The sequence below is a fragment of the Brachyhypopomus gauderio genome, chromosome 5, assembly GCF_052324685.1.
Source record: "Brachyhypopomus gauderio isolate BG-103 chromosome 5, BGAUD_0.2, whole genome shotgun sequence".
NCBI lineage: Eukaryota > Metazoa > Chordata > Actinopteri > Gymnotiformes > Hypopomidae > Brachyhypopomus > Brachyhypopomus gauderio.
Genome location: NC_135215.1, coordinates 35,319,587 through 35,335,667, shown reverse-complemented (window position 1 = coordinate 35,335,667; position 16,081 = coordinate 35,319,587). Strand labels below are relative to the sequence as shown.

Below are 16,081 nucleotides of genomic sequence, written 5' to 3'. Positions count from 1 at the left end.
GGGCGTCACGATTGCCCTCTCTGAACCAGGTGCTTGACACCCATAAACAGCCTTCAAACACCACTTGTGACTACCACAAACAGTACGAGTTCAAGAAGAAGTTGTAAGGCAAATACACGCCATCAGATGGGCGTGGCATGCAAAATCAGGCCAATGTGGTGGTTCAGTTTAATAAGTAAAATTAGATTTTACATATATCGAAGAATCTAAAATTTGCAGCAACATGCAACATGTTTAGCGTTAAGTCTGATGTCATCAGCGGTTGCTTCACTGACAGTGAGAGAGGCGGCTCGCCGACACATTCTCACTTCTGTTGTCACTCATGAACAATGGACATGCAGTTACACAGTGTTACAGGACGCATGTCACTGTGAGCGAGGGTGTCCAGTTAGTCAGAGGTCAGATGGAAGACTGAAACACACACAGCTATTGTAACATACGACATACCCCAGCTTGTCCAGCTAAAGTCACCTTAGTGAGGAAAAGAAAGAACAAAGAAAATCATTTTAGGCCTAAAAGACTAAAGACACAGAGGAACAGAGATTTCTGGGAAGAAACATCAAAAGGTGAAGGAGCAATGATACAGTACTGGTGTTGCAGTGAAACGTCCTGCTTATGTGAAGGAAAATGCAGAATGCAATCAGCTACAATCACCAACAATAACTCACAGTGGGCTTTACTATATTCACAACAGGCCCATTGACCTGCAGTGAGATTACATGGCATTCAGAAGAAAGCAAAATGCTCCAAAGCAACACTACTCCAGTTTATGTATTTTATATAATGCTTTTATTTTACAGTTCAAGACACTTTATATAAAATAAATGTCAAACCATATAGTGCTTTCCTTTGGACAAAACTCACAACTAAAGCAAGCACACACACACACACACCCAAAGAAAACACAGGAATGTTTAAATGCATATATATTTTTAAGTGCCTTACGTTATAATGGATGTGACATAATAAAACTAAGCGCTGTTAAAGTTATTCTTTAATAAGAATAACAGAACAGAATAAATAAAAATAATAATAATAATAATAGTACAGAAACTCCAAGTTCTGAAAAAGGGAAATAAACCAAATGCTTTCTGAGCCCATGTACAATTGCACCAAAAATCTACAAATGGTTTCTAAATAGACTAAGTTAAGAACTTGCACAATGTTTCATATAGGTGAACATATAGGGCCTAAATGACACTTTAATGTACTTTAAAGTACTCTGCAAACTGTGTTTTACGGTTTCACTGGGGTTCTAATCTTCCCACTCTGTGGCATGCTCTTTGAGGTTAGCTGGAACCATGTTGTGGGCATTTTTATGGATGGTCACTGAGGTCTGTCCTGTTAGCTTGGTCAAAGCTGGGCCACGGTTCTCAGCCATGGGCTTCAGCTTTTGCCTCTGGGAGGCTTTAGTCAGGGCCTGGTCCAGCTCAGTCGCCTCATCTGTGGGTCTGGTACGGAGAAGACATCTGATGGTCTGCAGGTCCAGGTCAGACTTGCAGTTTAAGTAGCTTCGTAGATTTAGCTCAGGAAAGACTGCTTTTCGCAGAGCTTTGACCACCTGAATATCTGTGTGATGTCTACCCAGCTGAAGAGTTACATTGTTTTTCAGGTGTGTGTAAGACAGTGAATCCTCATTTATACCATACTTTTGCCAACATGGACTTATGTGAACGGTCTTCCAGACTGAAGGAGTCTTTCCAGTTGGGTTTGGCATCTGGTTCCTCTGCTTTTTCTCAGTGATTTGACTCCAATGCTGGTACCTCTGGTTGGTCTTCCTCTTCTTAGCTACCCAGGGCTTGCGTGCAAGCTTGGGCAAAAGATGGTGGAGACTTTCATCCATCACGTCTGAAAGGTCTCCCATCAGCAGCTGTTGGATGATCTGCCTCCTCTGCAGGGGAGATGCCACTAAATGTCTACCATGCTGTCCCCTGACTGCCGGACACAGGTAGGAGAGAGGTTCAGTTAAATTACAGAACGTGAAGGCTTTCATGAAGTGCTGTAGATCAGGAAGCAGCAGACAGATGAAGCCAGCCATTGACAGCCAAACTGTTATCCTTTTGTCAAACTCATGCATTTAAATTTCTGGGGAAAACGTGGCATGCAGAAAGACCCATAGGTGGCAAGCAAAAGATAGATGTGTTTTTAGATTACGCTGGTATTTGCAAGAAAGGAAACTGGACAGATAGTAGTCTTGTAGTGATTAAATCTCTGGTGGTGACATTTCCTGCAGTGCTACAAAGACATGGCCTGTACAGAGGACAAGCACTCTGTAAAGCTGCAGTTCACAAGACAGATGTTTGCCCATTAAAAAACATCTAATCTGAAGCCAAACCAGTTTGGTTTGGTAAATGAGATTCCTTGAAGTTGTTTACTGACAAAGGTTACAAGACGGAGCATAACAGGTTGAATTCACATCTCAATCAGTAACTACAAGAAGGAACCTGAGCAAGCCAAAACAATATCGGCCCTTTTCCCAGCAGAACCCGTTGTTGTGTCCCTACTTCACCACAAATATTTAGTCACACAACCATTCAGCAGGTGCATTTTACCACTGGCTTCCCCAAGAGTGCGCATGCCGTCCAACACTTACCCTCCTGGAAGGACACCAGTACCACTCTGTTGTCCGTTAGCTGGGGCTTACGATAGTTCCTGTGCAGAGGAACTGGGACAGACTCTTGAGCAAGAGAGGAGAACAGCCCCGTCGCCAAAGCCTTGTACTGTAAACACAGAGCAGCCAAAGAAACAACATCACACTGAGAATATGTCCATGCTTTCACAGCCTCCAGTTTGTTTTATTGCAAATATCTTAAAGCACTGCATGTTTACGTAAAAACCTCATCTTTTCTATTTCTTTTTAAAGCAGGAATAAGAATGACAGAAACTGCCAAGCTAGCTTTGGATGCAGCTACAACAGTTGCCTTCAGGAAACAGCAATGCTAGCTGACTTCATAACAGCATTAACATAACAATGCACACATCTGCAGTTACTGTCCACCTTCCTAAAGATCCCCTGTTTTAAAACAGCCTTACGTAGACCACCTGCAGTGATATAGACTATAATATGGATATTATTGCAGGATACCTGTGTGAGCGAGATGGTGACAGGCATCCTGAACACGGTCCACAGCACACTGGGGTAGCAGGGTGGTGTAGTAAGAGATCCATCGTAACGGTAATACTGCTCCAGGTGAGCAGGTAGCAGCTCCTGGATGTTAAAGGCTGGAACCTGCACCTTCTGGTCTAGTGCATTGTATTATGAACAAGTGTCACTACCAAACAAGACTACCGTATGCTTCAACATGACGCTAACTGCTGCATGAGTCAGTGCAAATTTTTAATGACACTGAAAAATGGAATTTTGAATCAAACAAACAAAAAACAAACAAAAAACCATCGCCTCACCTCTATATTTAATGCCTTTAACAAATTTGAGGAATCGGTCAAAAGCAGGATTGAATTCTCCAACCTGATTTCAAATATAAACAAACTGCATTTTTTCTGTTTGAAAAAACAATTACTAACACTGTTTAAACACATTTTTGAACTATGAAATCTATGAAAACATATTTGAAATATGAAAACAATGCAGCATTATACATAATCTCACCTCAATGAAAACACCCAGCACAGCCAGACCATCAGCCTTGTCTGCTGCTATGGAGATGCTGGGATACTTGCCAGAATTGAAATGCACCACATGCATCTAAACCATCCAGGGAGAAAGATGTGGGAACAAAAGCAACTTGACATTTGCCTGACATTTCTCCTTTAGACCAAAACAGCGAGTTATGAACACAGCTCTTATAAAAAGTGGAGATACAGAGAGATTTTATATATCTCTTTATATATATTTTATGTATACATTTTTATATGTTTAATTAGCATTATTGCACTTTAAGAACTGTATATATATATATATATATATATATATATATATATATATATATATATATATATATATATATATATATATATATATATATATATATATATATACACACACATAATGGGGACATTTCCACTACACAATTTACCATGAGTTTCTCATTTCTAAATGGAATGTTTTCAAGAACATCCCAGTTAGAATTCAGGGTCAGATGGCTGTGGAGGAGAAAGAGGGTTGAGAAAGTCTTAGTTCTCAACATGGCAGGAGAGAGAGAGAGAGAGAGAGAGAGACATGCCAACCCTAAGGGAGGCCCACTTCATGCAGGCAAGGTAGCCATGAAGCCTCCATCAGCCTCTCATACTCTACAGGTTCTGTTGGTCATCAGCTTACACACCCTCTTTCTACATCTGATTGAAATTGTGCTAAATATTAGTGGTTTTATACTTGGTTAAAAAATGTTTCACTGGATGAACTTTTTGTGGACAGCCTCTAAGGCATGTTCATAAAATAGCTATCTGTAGATATATGAATCTATATATGAATCTGTAGATATATAATGTCAGTGTAAACCAAGCACACAAACCAAGGTCACAGCATGACTTTATGGTGGTAATGTCTACTGTGTCATTATAATTTAGCCTGAATGACAGCATTTTGTCTCCAATTATATTACAACATATTCAATAACACGTTTGAAGTAATCAGCACTCATACGAGAGATATACTCAAAGTTGCAACCGTTTTCATTTGAAGAAAGTATGACTACATCTAAAATAGTGTGTATATTACGAATCATAAGTCACTAGCAGTGAATGCCTTTCTCAGGTCATACAGTGTGATTTTAAGGTCAAATGAGCTGTAGCACTTAATGATACAGTACATCAAATTGTAGATCATCGTTAATTGGTCTCAGAGACACAGACATGCAAGTGCCTGCTTCTGCAACCCTTTGAACCTAAAGATGATTCAGAGTCTGTGGTCACACAGATGAATGACAGAAATGAGATTAAAATCCAAGATACAAAACCAGACACCAAATAAGGAGATTATAGTAACGTGAAGATTGTAAAGTGCCTTAAGCTCTTTCTGCCCCAAAATATATGCTGCACGCTTTAAAACGCAGAGCAACCAAATTCACTTGAATCACAGCTGTTTTATCGGCCTTATCCAGGACTCTCCTGTGTGAACCATGAATGCTTCTTTTCTGCATTTCAAAACTTGAGCTTAACTCATTTAAACAAGGCAACTAACCCTGACCTAACAATAAATGCATGGTATATTGCAAATAATCATCTGAATCTTTTTCTAGTCCAAGGACCACTCAACTCACCTGAGTTTGGTTAATGGTGTGTGGCACAAGGGACCCACCTGTGCCTTAGTGGCACTGCGTGTTGGATTCTTATGCATGCATGTTCACTATTCATAATCACGTTTAGAGGATGGCAGAACTTTAGGTATGTTCTATAGGTTTGTTAAATAGATTGATTGGACTGGCACTAAAATGATTCTTGCATTTTAAGGGTTACAATATTAAATATAATCTATTAAAACTGACCATTTAAACTGGCTCAAGTGAACCCAAGGGGTTCAACTCAAGGATGGAAATTGTAAATCTGCACAATAACCACATATTTTTGTAAAATCACAAATATAATGCTAACTATCAATTAGAAACAAATAATAACAGTCTTTGGTCAACTCTCATTGTTATCTCCAAAGTCTACAGAATAATCTAAAATGAGAACCAATACCCAAGCAGGGAAGTGATCGAGGCTTTTCACTAAATAAATTAATTACAGCAGCTTCTGTGACATTTTGGTGTGTATGTGTGGGTGTGTATTAACATGCCTGTGTAGTATCTCACCTCAGCAGGAAACTGCCGTCCACTGACGGTGTGTTCTGACCCGGCCAGCATGTGTGGGGAGCCCCAGTGGAAGTGAAGCTGCGCTGCTGTGTACTGGTCAGGCAGACTGGACAGATGCATGTGGGACGGCAGAGACAGCTGCACTGTGGGCAAACACCACACGCAGCCTCAATAAGGATTTAAACTGGGCACTGAGGCACAGATCAATCTTCACACCTGAAAGTTATGGAGAGTTCAGCTGTTTACATCAAACTCATTCCCAGTAATTCACACGTTTTAGAAACTATTGCAAAGAACATAATGTACATAAAGTATTTGGTGTTATTAAAAAGTATTTTCCAAGGGAATGTATGAAATGTGTATTTAAAAATGTAAAAAAAAAAAAAAAAAGTAAATGTGCTATACAGTTGTGATCAAATTTATTCAACCCCCACTGAAATAAAGTGTTTTGGCCAGTTTGACATTGATTTTGATCATTTCAGTCATCTTATTTACAATTATATCAAAGAGGCACTTATAAATTAGACAAACATAACATAATATTTATGATGGAATAACCACAAATGTCTTTACTGTGCTCACCTCATTATCAGTTTTATTCAACCCCCTAGTGACATTATTTTTTAGTACTTAGTACAACATCCTTTTCCAGTTATGACAGCTTTCAAGCGTGAAGCATAGCTTGACACAAGTGTCTTGCAGCGACCTATGGGTATCTTAGCCCATTCTTCATGGGCAAAAGCCTCCAGTTCAGTCACATTCTTAGGCTTGCGCACTGCAACTGCCTTCTTTAGGTCCCACCAGAGGTTCTCAATTGGATTTAAGTCTGGTGATTGCGATGGCCACTCTAGAATGTTCCAGCCTTTCATGTTCAACCATGCTCTAGTAGACTTGGATGTGTGCTTCGGATCATTGTCCTGTTGGAAGGTCCAACGTCTCCCAAGCCGCAGGTTTGTGACTGACTCCATCACATTTTCCTCCAAGATCTCCTGGTACTGAAGGGAATTCATGGTACCCTGCACACGTTGAAGCTTTCCTGTACCATTAGAAGCAAAACAGCCCCAAAGCATAATTGACCCCCCGCCATGCTTCACAGTAGGCAAGGTGTTCTTTTGTTCATAAGCCTGGTTCTTCCTTCTCCAAACATAGCGCTGGTCCATTGTCCCAAACAGTTCTAATTTAGTTTCATCTGACCACAGTACACTGTCCCAAAACCTTTGTGGCTTGTCCACATGACTTTTGGCATACTGCAGTCGACTTTTCTTGTTCTTTGGAGTCAGCAAGGGGGTGCGTCTGGGCGTTCTGGCATGGAGGTCTTCGTTATGCAGTGCGCGCCTTATTGTCTGAGCTGAAACTTCAGTGCCCACATCTGACAGGTCTTTTTTCAGTTCCTTAGCAGTCACGCGGGGATTTTTCTCCACATTACGCTTCAGGTAGCGCACAGCAGTCGCGGTCAGGATCTTCTTTCTGCCACGACCAGGTAACGTTTCCACTGTGCCCTTTAACTTGAACTTGCGAATGATATTTCCGATAGTTTCTCTTGGAATATTTAACAACTTCGCAATCTTTTTATATTAATTGCCATTCTTGTGAAGAGCAATAACCTCTTCTCTTGTCTTCTGGGACCATTCTCTTGCCTTCACCATGCTTGGAAACACACCAGTAGATGTCTAGAAGGAGCTGAGTATCACAGTCCTTTTAAATCTGCCTAATTGGTGCTTATCATGCTTGATTGCTGCTCGTTGACATCCACAGATGTTTTCAATACCTGATGGAAAACACTGGAATGAACCTCTGTTCTTAGGAGTGATAGTCGTAAAGGGGTTGAATAATTGTGTCAATGAAGAAATCACAAAAAGGGCATTTAATACTTTATGACAAAAAAAATTGATGCTATCTTAGTTGCATTTAGTTCTTTAACAAGTCCTTGTAAGATTTCATTATGAACACAATTACAAATGTGCACTGAATTCCATAAAACCCTTCGCAGCATTGGGGGTTGAATAAATTTGATCACAACTGTATTTGTCAATTGCGATTTTTCACCACAATCAAAATTTGTCTTCCGCTTTTACTCATCTATGCAGTTAGAACACACACTAGTGATTACTAGGGGGCTGTGGTGCACACATGCCCAGAGCGGTGGGCAGCCCTAGCCTGGTGCCCGGGGAGTAGTTGGTGTTAGGTGCCTTGCTCAAGTGCACCTCAGTCATGGCCTCAGGCTTGGGAATCGAACCCACGACCCTCTGGTCACAAGACCAGTTCCCTACCACAGGACCATGACTGCTATTAATAGCATCAACTGATGTGCAATAAGCAGCCATAAATGAATAATATGAAAATATTTATTCCAGAGCGCTAGAAATAGTCAGATTAGAGGGACACAGCCTCAAAACAGGAGGAACAAAGGTCACTGCTGAGTCCTGTCTGTCCACTTAAGGATCTTGGAGCACAACGTGTCTCTGGCTCGTCCCAAAACTTGGGCACTAACACCTAAGGACTGCTGGGTCCGTGACCCCTGTCTATACAGTGAGGATACCCAGTGGTGTATAGGATGCCTCATCAGCATTCCTGTGGGATAACGTCAGGATGTGTGTCTCAGCCTGCCTAGCAGAGCAGCACACACACACATGCCTGCCTGGTCTGGCTGCCTACCCCACCTGGAGAGGAGGAGGAGCTGAGACTATGGAAAGGCCCAAAATTGCAGGTTCATTATCTCTATTTAAAAGACCTACTAACAGCTTTTAATATATGTGTTAGAGATGCAAGAGGAGTTTATTTTAAAAACTTGATTGTTGCTAATAAGCTCAATGCCAAATTTTTGTTCACTACCATTGACCGACTGATAAATGGGGCCCCTTTTACTAGTCCAGCCTCCAACATTAATTGTGGAAAGTTTCTAGATTTTTTTGTAAATAAAGTTAACGAGTTAAGAGCTAGTATTGTTCTGCCACTCAGTAGTTCAATGGTTCTTCCTCCTCCTTGTAATCTGGTTCTCTTTAATCAATTTGAAACAATTTCTCTGGAGGACTTAGTTTCCGTTGTGCAAGGCCTGCATCCTTCCTCTTCCCCATTTGATGTTATGCCATCTAAATAAAAAAAAAGGTCTTGTCGTCCGTTGCTCCATGCTTACTGCATATTACAAATATGTCTCTTACTTCAGGTTGTTTTCCTGACTTTTTTAAAACAAGCTTGTGTTGTACCACTCCTGAATAAATCAAACCTTGATTTGTCAAATTGTAAAAATTTTAGACCAATTTCTAAATTACATTTTATCTAAATTACATTTTTTAGATTTTGGAAAAGACAGCATCGGCTCAACTTTTACAGTTTTTTAAGGAAAATGCCATTCTGGAAAAGTTTCAATCTGGGTTTCGCCCAAAACATAGTACTGAGACCGCTCTCTTGAGAGTCTTAAATGACCTTTTAATGCACGCTGACTTAGGTGAGGTATCCCTCTTAATTCTTTTGGACATCAGTGTAGCTTTTGATACCATTGACCATGGTAGTTTATTGGAAAGGTTAAATCAATGGGCTGGAATTTCTGGGACAGCACTAAAATGGTTTTATTCTTATTTATCAAATAGGTTATTTGTGGTGTCTGTGGGTGACTAGATGTCTGCCCCTGCATCTCTTAACAGTGGGGTGCCTCAAGGGTCAATCCTGGGTCCACTTTTATTTTCTTTGTATATGCTGCCTTTGGGTGACCTTATTCAAAGTGTTAAACGAATTGACACTGGTAGGTTGGCTGATCTTACCAACTGTCTGACAGCTATAAAAATGTGGATGTCTCAAAATTTTCTTAAACTAAATTATGAAAAGACTGAGGTTCTAATTGTGGGTTCTGAGGAAATGTGCAAAAAGGTGCAGTCGCCTCGATTGTGTTGATTTAAAGGCAAAGCCCTTTGTGAAAAACCTTGGTGTGACCTTCGACTCCCATCTTGGTTTCTCCTTACACATCAAGAGGCTTCTTCAAACTTGCTTTTTTCAGCTTGTATGTAATACAGCTGAAATGTATGCAATACAGTATAATTTAAATGTATTTAAATTACACTGTATTGCATTGTTTTTGCAAGACTTTTTGTAAAGCACTTTGTGAGTTACTCTAGAAAAGTGCTATATACATAAAGTTTTACTTACTTACTTACTTACTAAGGCCCACATGTCAATCGGCCCGTGTGGCCTGTTTATAGACACAAGTCTGTATGCATCTAGAGAGAAAGTGTGTCTGTTGAAAGAAATGACTCAAAAGTAAAAGCAACGTTCACAAAGTAGCTGCACGTAAAATGGATGATGAGAAAGAAAATGGGATCCTGTGGTTTCTGTTGTATTACTTCATGGTGGTTATAATGGTTAATATTTTGCTTGAATTACAATTGAAAATGCAATCACAGATTTTGAGACGTGGTAGGAGCTTTGTCGTTCAACAGATTACCTGCCATGTGAGTCATTTCAAAGGCCACACCATACTTTACTTTCCCAAAATATGATCTGGTTGTTGCTTTTACGTACACGGACAGTTGTCATAATAAGAGGGGGATCACACAAAATTGCTGTGGCTGAAATACAAAAAAGATCCTCCTGTAATTTTCTTCATGTTGAGCTAGAAATTAGGCTTGAGAAGAAAGACCATTTGAGGCATTGTGGTTGCTGCACACATCTCCATTGGTTAAATAACAGTTAATCCTTCGCCTTTGCTTTGTATGTAGTTGAAATAATGCCATTTCATGTCTAAGAGGGCATTTAACAAGTGGAAATGTTGCAAACTTTATGTTGAAGCCTACACATGGCATGCTAAATTTAATTTAGGCTTATTTACAAACAAAAGGTGAAATGAATCATTATTCACATGAATATTTTTAAAGGTGTTCTCTTACCTGAATGTCCATTGTTGCTGAAGGTGAGCTGCTCCTTGCTAGACAAGTTGTAGTTGTGGACCTGGACGGGGAGCAGGTCTGGATCATATCTCAGCAGCTCTGGCTGGAAGTTAATGGGAGACTGAAATGCCCCTCCACAGTATGGGTAGTGCTTTGACCAGTGGTGCTCACCTTCAGACCCTTGAACCAGAGCACAGTAAGCAGGATTGCTGATCATCACTTATTATAATGCATTATTAGTTATTATACTTATTAATTTAAAACACAAAATGTAAGATGAATTAGTTTGAAAATGTTGCCCTCCTGAAACTTTTGAAAGCTGTATGAAACAAAAAACAATCTCTTTACAGGAATTTCACACTCCAGAAGAACTACAGTATGAATGATGGTGTGTCTGAATGTCCAGAGGTTGGTGCTCTGTTCTGAGTCTGTCCCCTTCCTGCACCCATTTCAGTTCCTTGGGGGGGGGGGGCTTCAAGTGAAGAGCAGGCATGGTACAACTGGGTGCCCCTCTCACCGGAGTGTGACTGGATGTAAAACTATGCCAATTGTAAAGCATATCGTAAAACTGGGCTAATTGTAAAGTGTATCGTAAAACTGTGCTAATTGAGTATGTTGAAAGGCTATATAAGTGTAAATTTCATTGATTCATTCATTCTACAGACTTCTACAAAATTTACTGTTAACCACCACCCCCCCCCCCCCCCCCCCCCCACACACACACACACACACACACACACAATTTAGATCAAACCATTTCCACGTTACATTAACGAAACAAGAGGTAATGATGACAATTCATGGATACATGCAGTTGCCTCCTACAGGAAATCATATACACCTGAACTCTCTGGATTGTGAAATGCGATGCTCAATCATTCAGGACAAGACAACATCTGGCAGGTGTTTCTCTGTGCTCACAGCTCTTTCAACATGTCTTCCGTTTTTTGAGTAGTTCTAAAGTGTTATGCAGTAACAGCATCAGTAAAGAGTCATAATTTGGCAAATATATTGGTAGTCACCTATTTTTAAGCAAACATCATACAGATTATCAAATTACCCAAATTATAATTTTAAACATCAATTATAAATTTAGTGTATGTATTCATCAGCGTAAACCCATCTACCAATTTTAGATAAGTCATTTAATAATTGAATTGTGAATCCGGTCCTTGGGGTCCTCAGGCTGGGCCACATATTTACCCTGTTCCAGTTCACTTTTTCCAGCCAATCCAGAACTCAGCAGCACTTAATTCCCTGGATTATGTGTATGGAGCTGGAACAGAGAGCTGGAACAGAAGAAATGCCAGAACTGCCTGGAGGTGCAGAGAGCTGCATGCAAAAAACCTCCATTTTAGCATTTTACAAAACTAGTTAAGGAATAATATGACGTTTCACTTATTTTTCATCAAATATTCTAAGAGGCTACAAGTACTACTGAATTCTTAAACATTTTTGGAAGGTCAGAAAGGTGAAGACACGAAAATTCCCTATAAAAAGCAACAAATTTTGTTTTTGGCAATAATTTTTCACTGTCCAGTTCTTTTGCTATTTTAACTGGATCCAGTTTGATTGCTGTAACCACATGCACTACATATGGCCCACCCTTCAGGTCATTCAGAAGTGCCCCATATAGCTATGATTGCCTGAACTCCACAATGACACGAGAATTGATACATACTTCTTTGGTAGCATGACATACAGGTTGAAGGTCAGAAACGATGACAATTTATAGCCACATAACAGCAAAATATAGAAATAATCCTAAAACCTATCACCTTGAACAAAGTCACTGATGCAACAGTTAATTTAGTTGCAGACATCTAAAGCCACAAGCTACCAATTGTTTTCTGTCTGCCTGGTTTTTTTTACTTTGCTGGGGCAATGTTATTCAATCCTGCAGCAGATGAGACTTGAACTCATTTGGAGTAGAGAATGCCAAGGGGCTTTGAAGGGTGGAGGTTCTGAACTCATCTGAGTTTGGTTAATCGTGTGTGGCCCAGGGGACCCACCTGAGCTTGTAGTGGCATTGTGTGTTGAATTCTTTTGCATGCATGTACACTATTCACTATAACGATCAGAAGATGGCAGAACTTATAGGTACCTTTTGGTCACCTCAATAGATTTGTTAAAAATATATTGATCAGATATCATAGAATGCTTATATCTGTTAATAGAAGTAATAGAATGTGTTTAAGAGATAAAATAATCCATGCAAGCAATTTAAACTGACAAGGAAAACTGGCATTGACAGTGTAACCTGAGGCATTCAATTTGAGGATGGAAATAAATCTTCACTCTAATAATATTAATAATAATAATCTCTGATAATCTCTCATTGATATCCCCTAGGTCTAAAGAATGGTCTAAATGAGAACCAGGAGTCATGCAGTGAAGGGAACAAGACATTTCACAAAATAAATTAATTATAGCAGCTTTTGTGACAGCTCCTTGTGGTTGCTGGAGTGTTATCTAAAACTGTCTGACCTCAAACAACGCTAACTATAGTAACTACTGCAGCTGTGTCAGTGCAAGACACTCATTGGTGATGAACAAACTTTAACAATAAGAGAACTATGATAATTTAGTGTACTTAACCAACGTATCTTAAGATGTTGCTCACCATGCATTTATATTTAATGAGTACTTAATATCTTAAATCCATAGTCTGTATATACCTAAACATATTTATTTGTTGTCTAGTTCATCTGTGTATACATCTGGCTGCTCAGTTCAGCTTCCACTTATTACATTTTGTTCTATTATACTTTCTACTTCATTCTCTATATTATATTTTATACTGTGTGAATCTTTCTATTGTGTATATATCCATTGCTGTTACATTCTACTGAGACCCTAATTTCCTTCAGGATCAATAATGTATCTATTCTATTAATCTGGTGGTTTATTAATTACGTTTTATAAGTCTTTACTAGCCTGTATCAATCAATTAAATAATGGTTTTACAAAAGCCAAATAGCCAAATGGTTCAGAGGTACTATTGGGGCAGCTTGTGTAAAGACAGAACTTGTAGGATCAGAAATGGGGACACTGCTCGAATCTCTCTACAGGTCAGAGAAGGAGTGAAGTCATGCGAGATGTGGACTGTGAGAAAGCCATGTTGTTCTGTAGACGCTGCTTCAGTCAGAGCTAGTTGTTCTTTCAGACCTGCCAGTAATAGTGCGGCCAGATAGTGTGTGTGTGTGTGTCTGCACTGGCACAACAGATGAGCGACATTAGAGACAGCAGGGCTTTCACAGAACAGCAGAGATGACATCTGTGCTTGACTGAACCTGCAGACACTGTAAGCTGAAATGTGCTGCAACATAAGTTTGCATTTACTTGCCACATGATGAAAAATTTACATTACATTTTATTTCTAGTTCAACATTTACTAGAATACACAATACATTTAAATGCTCCTTGTGCTGCCAGTGGTTTTTGAAGATATGGGAACAAGAAAGTAAGGAGGTAAAGGAAATATATCAGATGCTTTCTTACCCTTTGACCTTAACTTCTTTCTTTTTCTTCTACCTCTGATCAAATTACTCTTTCCACTCAGGATTAACAAACACTACATGTGGTCTTTATAGAGCAAAACAAAATACTGTCACTCATTACTGTGCTCAGGTACAGAACAGTATATGCTAGAAGGACAATAATGGTAAAAAAAATAATGGTTCATATAGCTGCAAGAATAACCAGGAAAATAAACCAGCCAAATCATTGTTATTAGTATATGTGTTAAAGGACCATGTTAAAGTATGTTTTAAAGTAATCACTCACCATTGTATGTCCATGTTCCACCTGTAACAAAAGAGACACACATAAAACATGCTGAACCTTAATGAAGTTGCTTAAATTAGGCTTAAAGGGGGATTTGGCGTGCGTGGCCCATCATTCTTTAGAGGTCCCGCACCAAAGGGACGACACACATGGAGTCCTAAATCAGTGAAGATAAAGCATTCCAGAAACACACCATCCCAACGGCTGTTGTCTGCTCCTTTACTCACTGCCAAGCAGTTTCTGTCAATCCCACTTTGAAGCACAGTGGCCCTAGTCTTCTCAACAAAACGATCACTGGGTAGCCTATCAGTGGAGAGTGATGAAACTCTAGCATTGAAATGCTGTTCACACCAAGTGTGTTCACTGCTGATGGACCTCAGCAGATAATACGTAATAGCAGCACAACAAATAAAAATGCTTAGAAGCCTGTGGGAAAATGTTTGCTGACACTTGATTTATCTTTTCATACATAACAATGACCAACATTCATGAAATGACAGAAGTCTATTTAAAGAGTGCAGCGCCATTTTGCTAATTGCAAAGGAAGCAATTATATTTCTAATGTGAGCTCCATGACCTAGTGTTCCCAGAACAATAAAGAAAAAAAAAAAACTAGTAATTTAACCCACTAACATTTCCCTTCCCAGAACTCTCTCACAGTGTCCTGACTACAGTTTAAACAGCAGCCCTCATCAGACTTCTCTAGGTGTGATCTCGTCTGATCTCTAGGTGGGGAAACGGGGTGCATGTGGCTTCCTCTACTTTTAATTCGGCGCTACCAATTCCAGCAATAAAATACCTATGCCCTAAACACAGAAGCCTAAAATGCTAACTTTGTTACAATGTACCTGCTGTATATTATGATTAAGTTTTAAATAGACCACGCTCTCAGGTACTGTTTAAATACAATTACATTTAAGCCCTTTCTATCTTGGACAATCTAAATTGCAACATACAGTCTCCTCGTTCAGAAAGTCTCATTTTGATGTTCTGTATGGTTACTGCCTTTAGTACCAATACGCTACTAATACTAATAAAACTGCGAGATTAACTCAGTGAAAATGAGATTTTTATAACACTGACCAATGAGGAATGACCTAACTTTTAACCACTGACAATCTGAAAACACATGACTAGTTACTGCCAGTCTGCAGATTAAAAAATGGAAGCTATTGTAGTAAGATGTTACTATCGAAATAGCGAAACGATAGTCTAAACAATCAATTATCTAAACTAGTCATCAATAAAGAGAGCAGAATTTTAAAAACTACCCCAACGAGAAAAAAAACTTACCCGTGGATGATAGCGGAAAAGCTATTAGTATTATTAACTGAGTAAATAGCATCTTATAAAAGTATCGAGCCAAACTTTCTTTTCGCATCCTCCGTTAAGACAGCGCAGAAGAGGAACGATAACGCGTGCACGCGCACCCGGTTTATAGCGCGTCACGTTCAGCCTGTGGAACCATGACGTCACGGGTATTACAGCAGCGTCTCGGTGTCTTTATGTACCTGATTTGGGTTTTTTGGGTGTATGACTTCATGAAAAGTTAGTTAGGTTTAAATGTTATACTGTAGTGAGTTGACGGGGCGTGTTTAAGTGCAGAGATAGCACCTGCAAACGATTGTAGATTGATGAGGGCAACCAGTTAAATGAGGGGTAATG

General features: G+C 39.5%; 1 protein-coding gene across 1 annotated transcript; it reads right to left on the bottom strand.

Moving 5' to 3' along the window:
- Positions 1–497: 497 nt before the first annotated feature.
- ca12 (carbonic anhydrase XII) lies at positions 498–15,977 on the bottom strand. The gene is made up of 9 exons (XM_077007515.1): positions 15,710–15,977; positions 14,417–14,437; positions 10,631–10,810; positions 5,754–5,896; positions 3,611–3,706; positions 3,406–3,469; positions 3,086–3,243; positions 2,594–2,720; positions 498–1,935 (listed from the first exon to the last, which is right to left on the bottom strand). Exons 1-9 carry the CDS (start codon positions 15,795–15,797, stop codon positions 1,256–1,258), a joined length of 1,557 nt encoding a protein of 518 aa, XP_076863630.1. The 5' UTR covers positions 15,798–15,977; the 3' UTR covers positions 498–1,255.
- Positions 15,978–16,081: the final 104 nt, after the last annotated feature.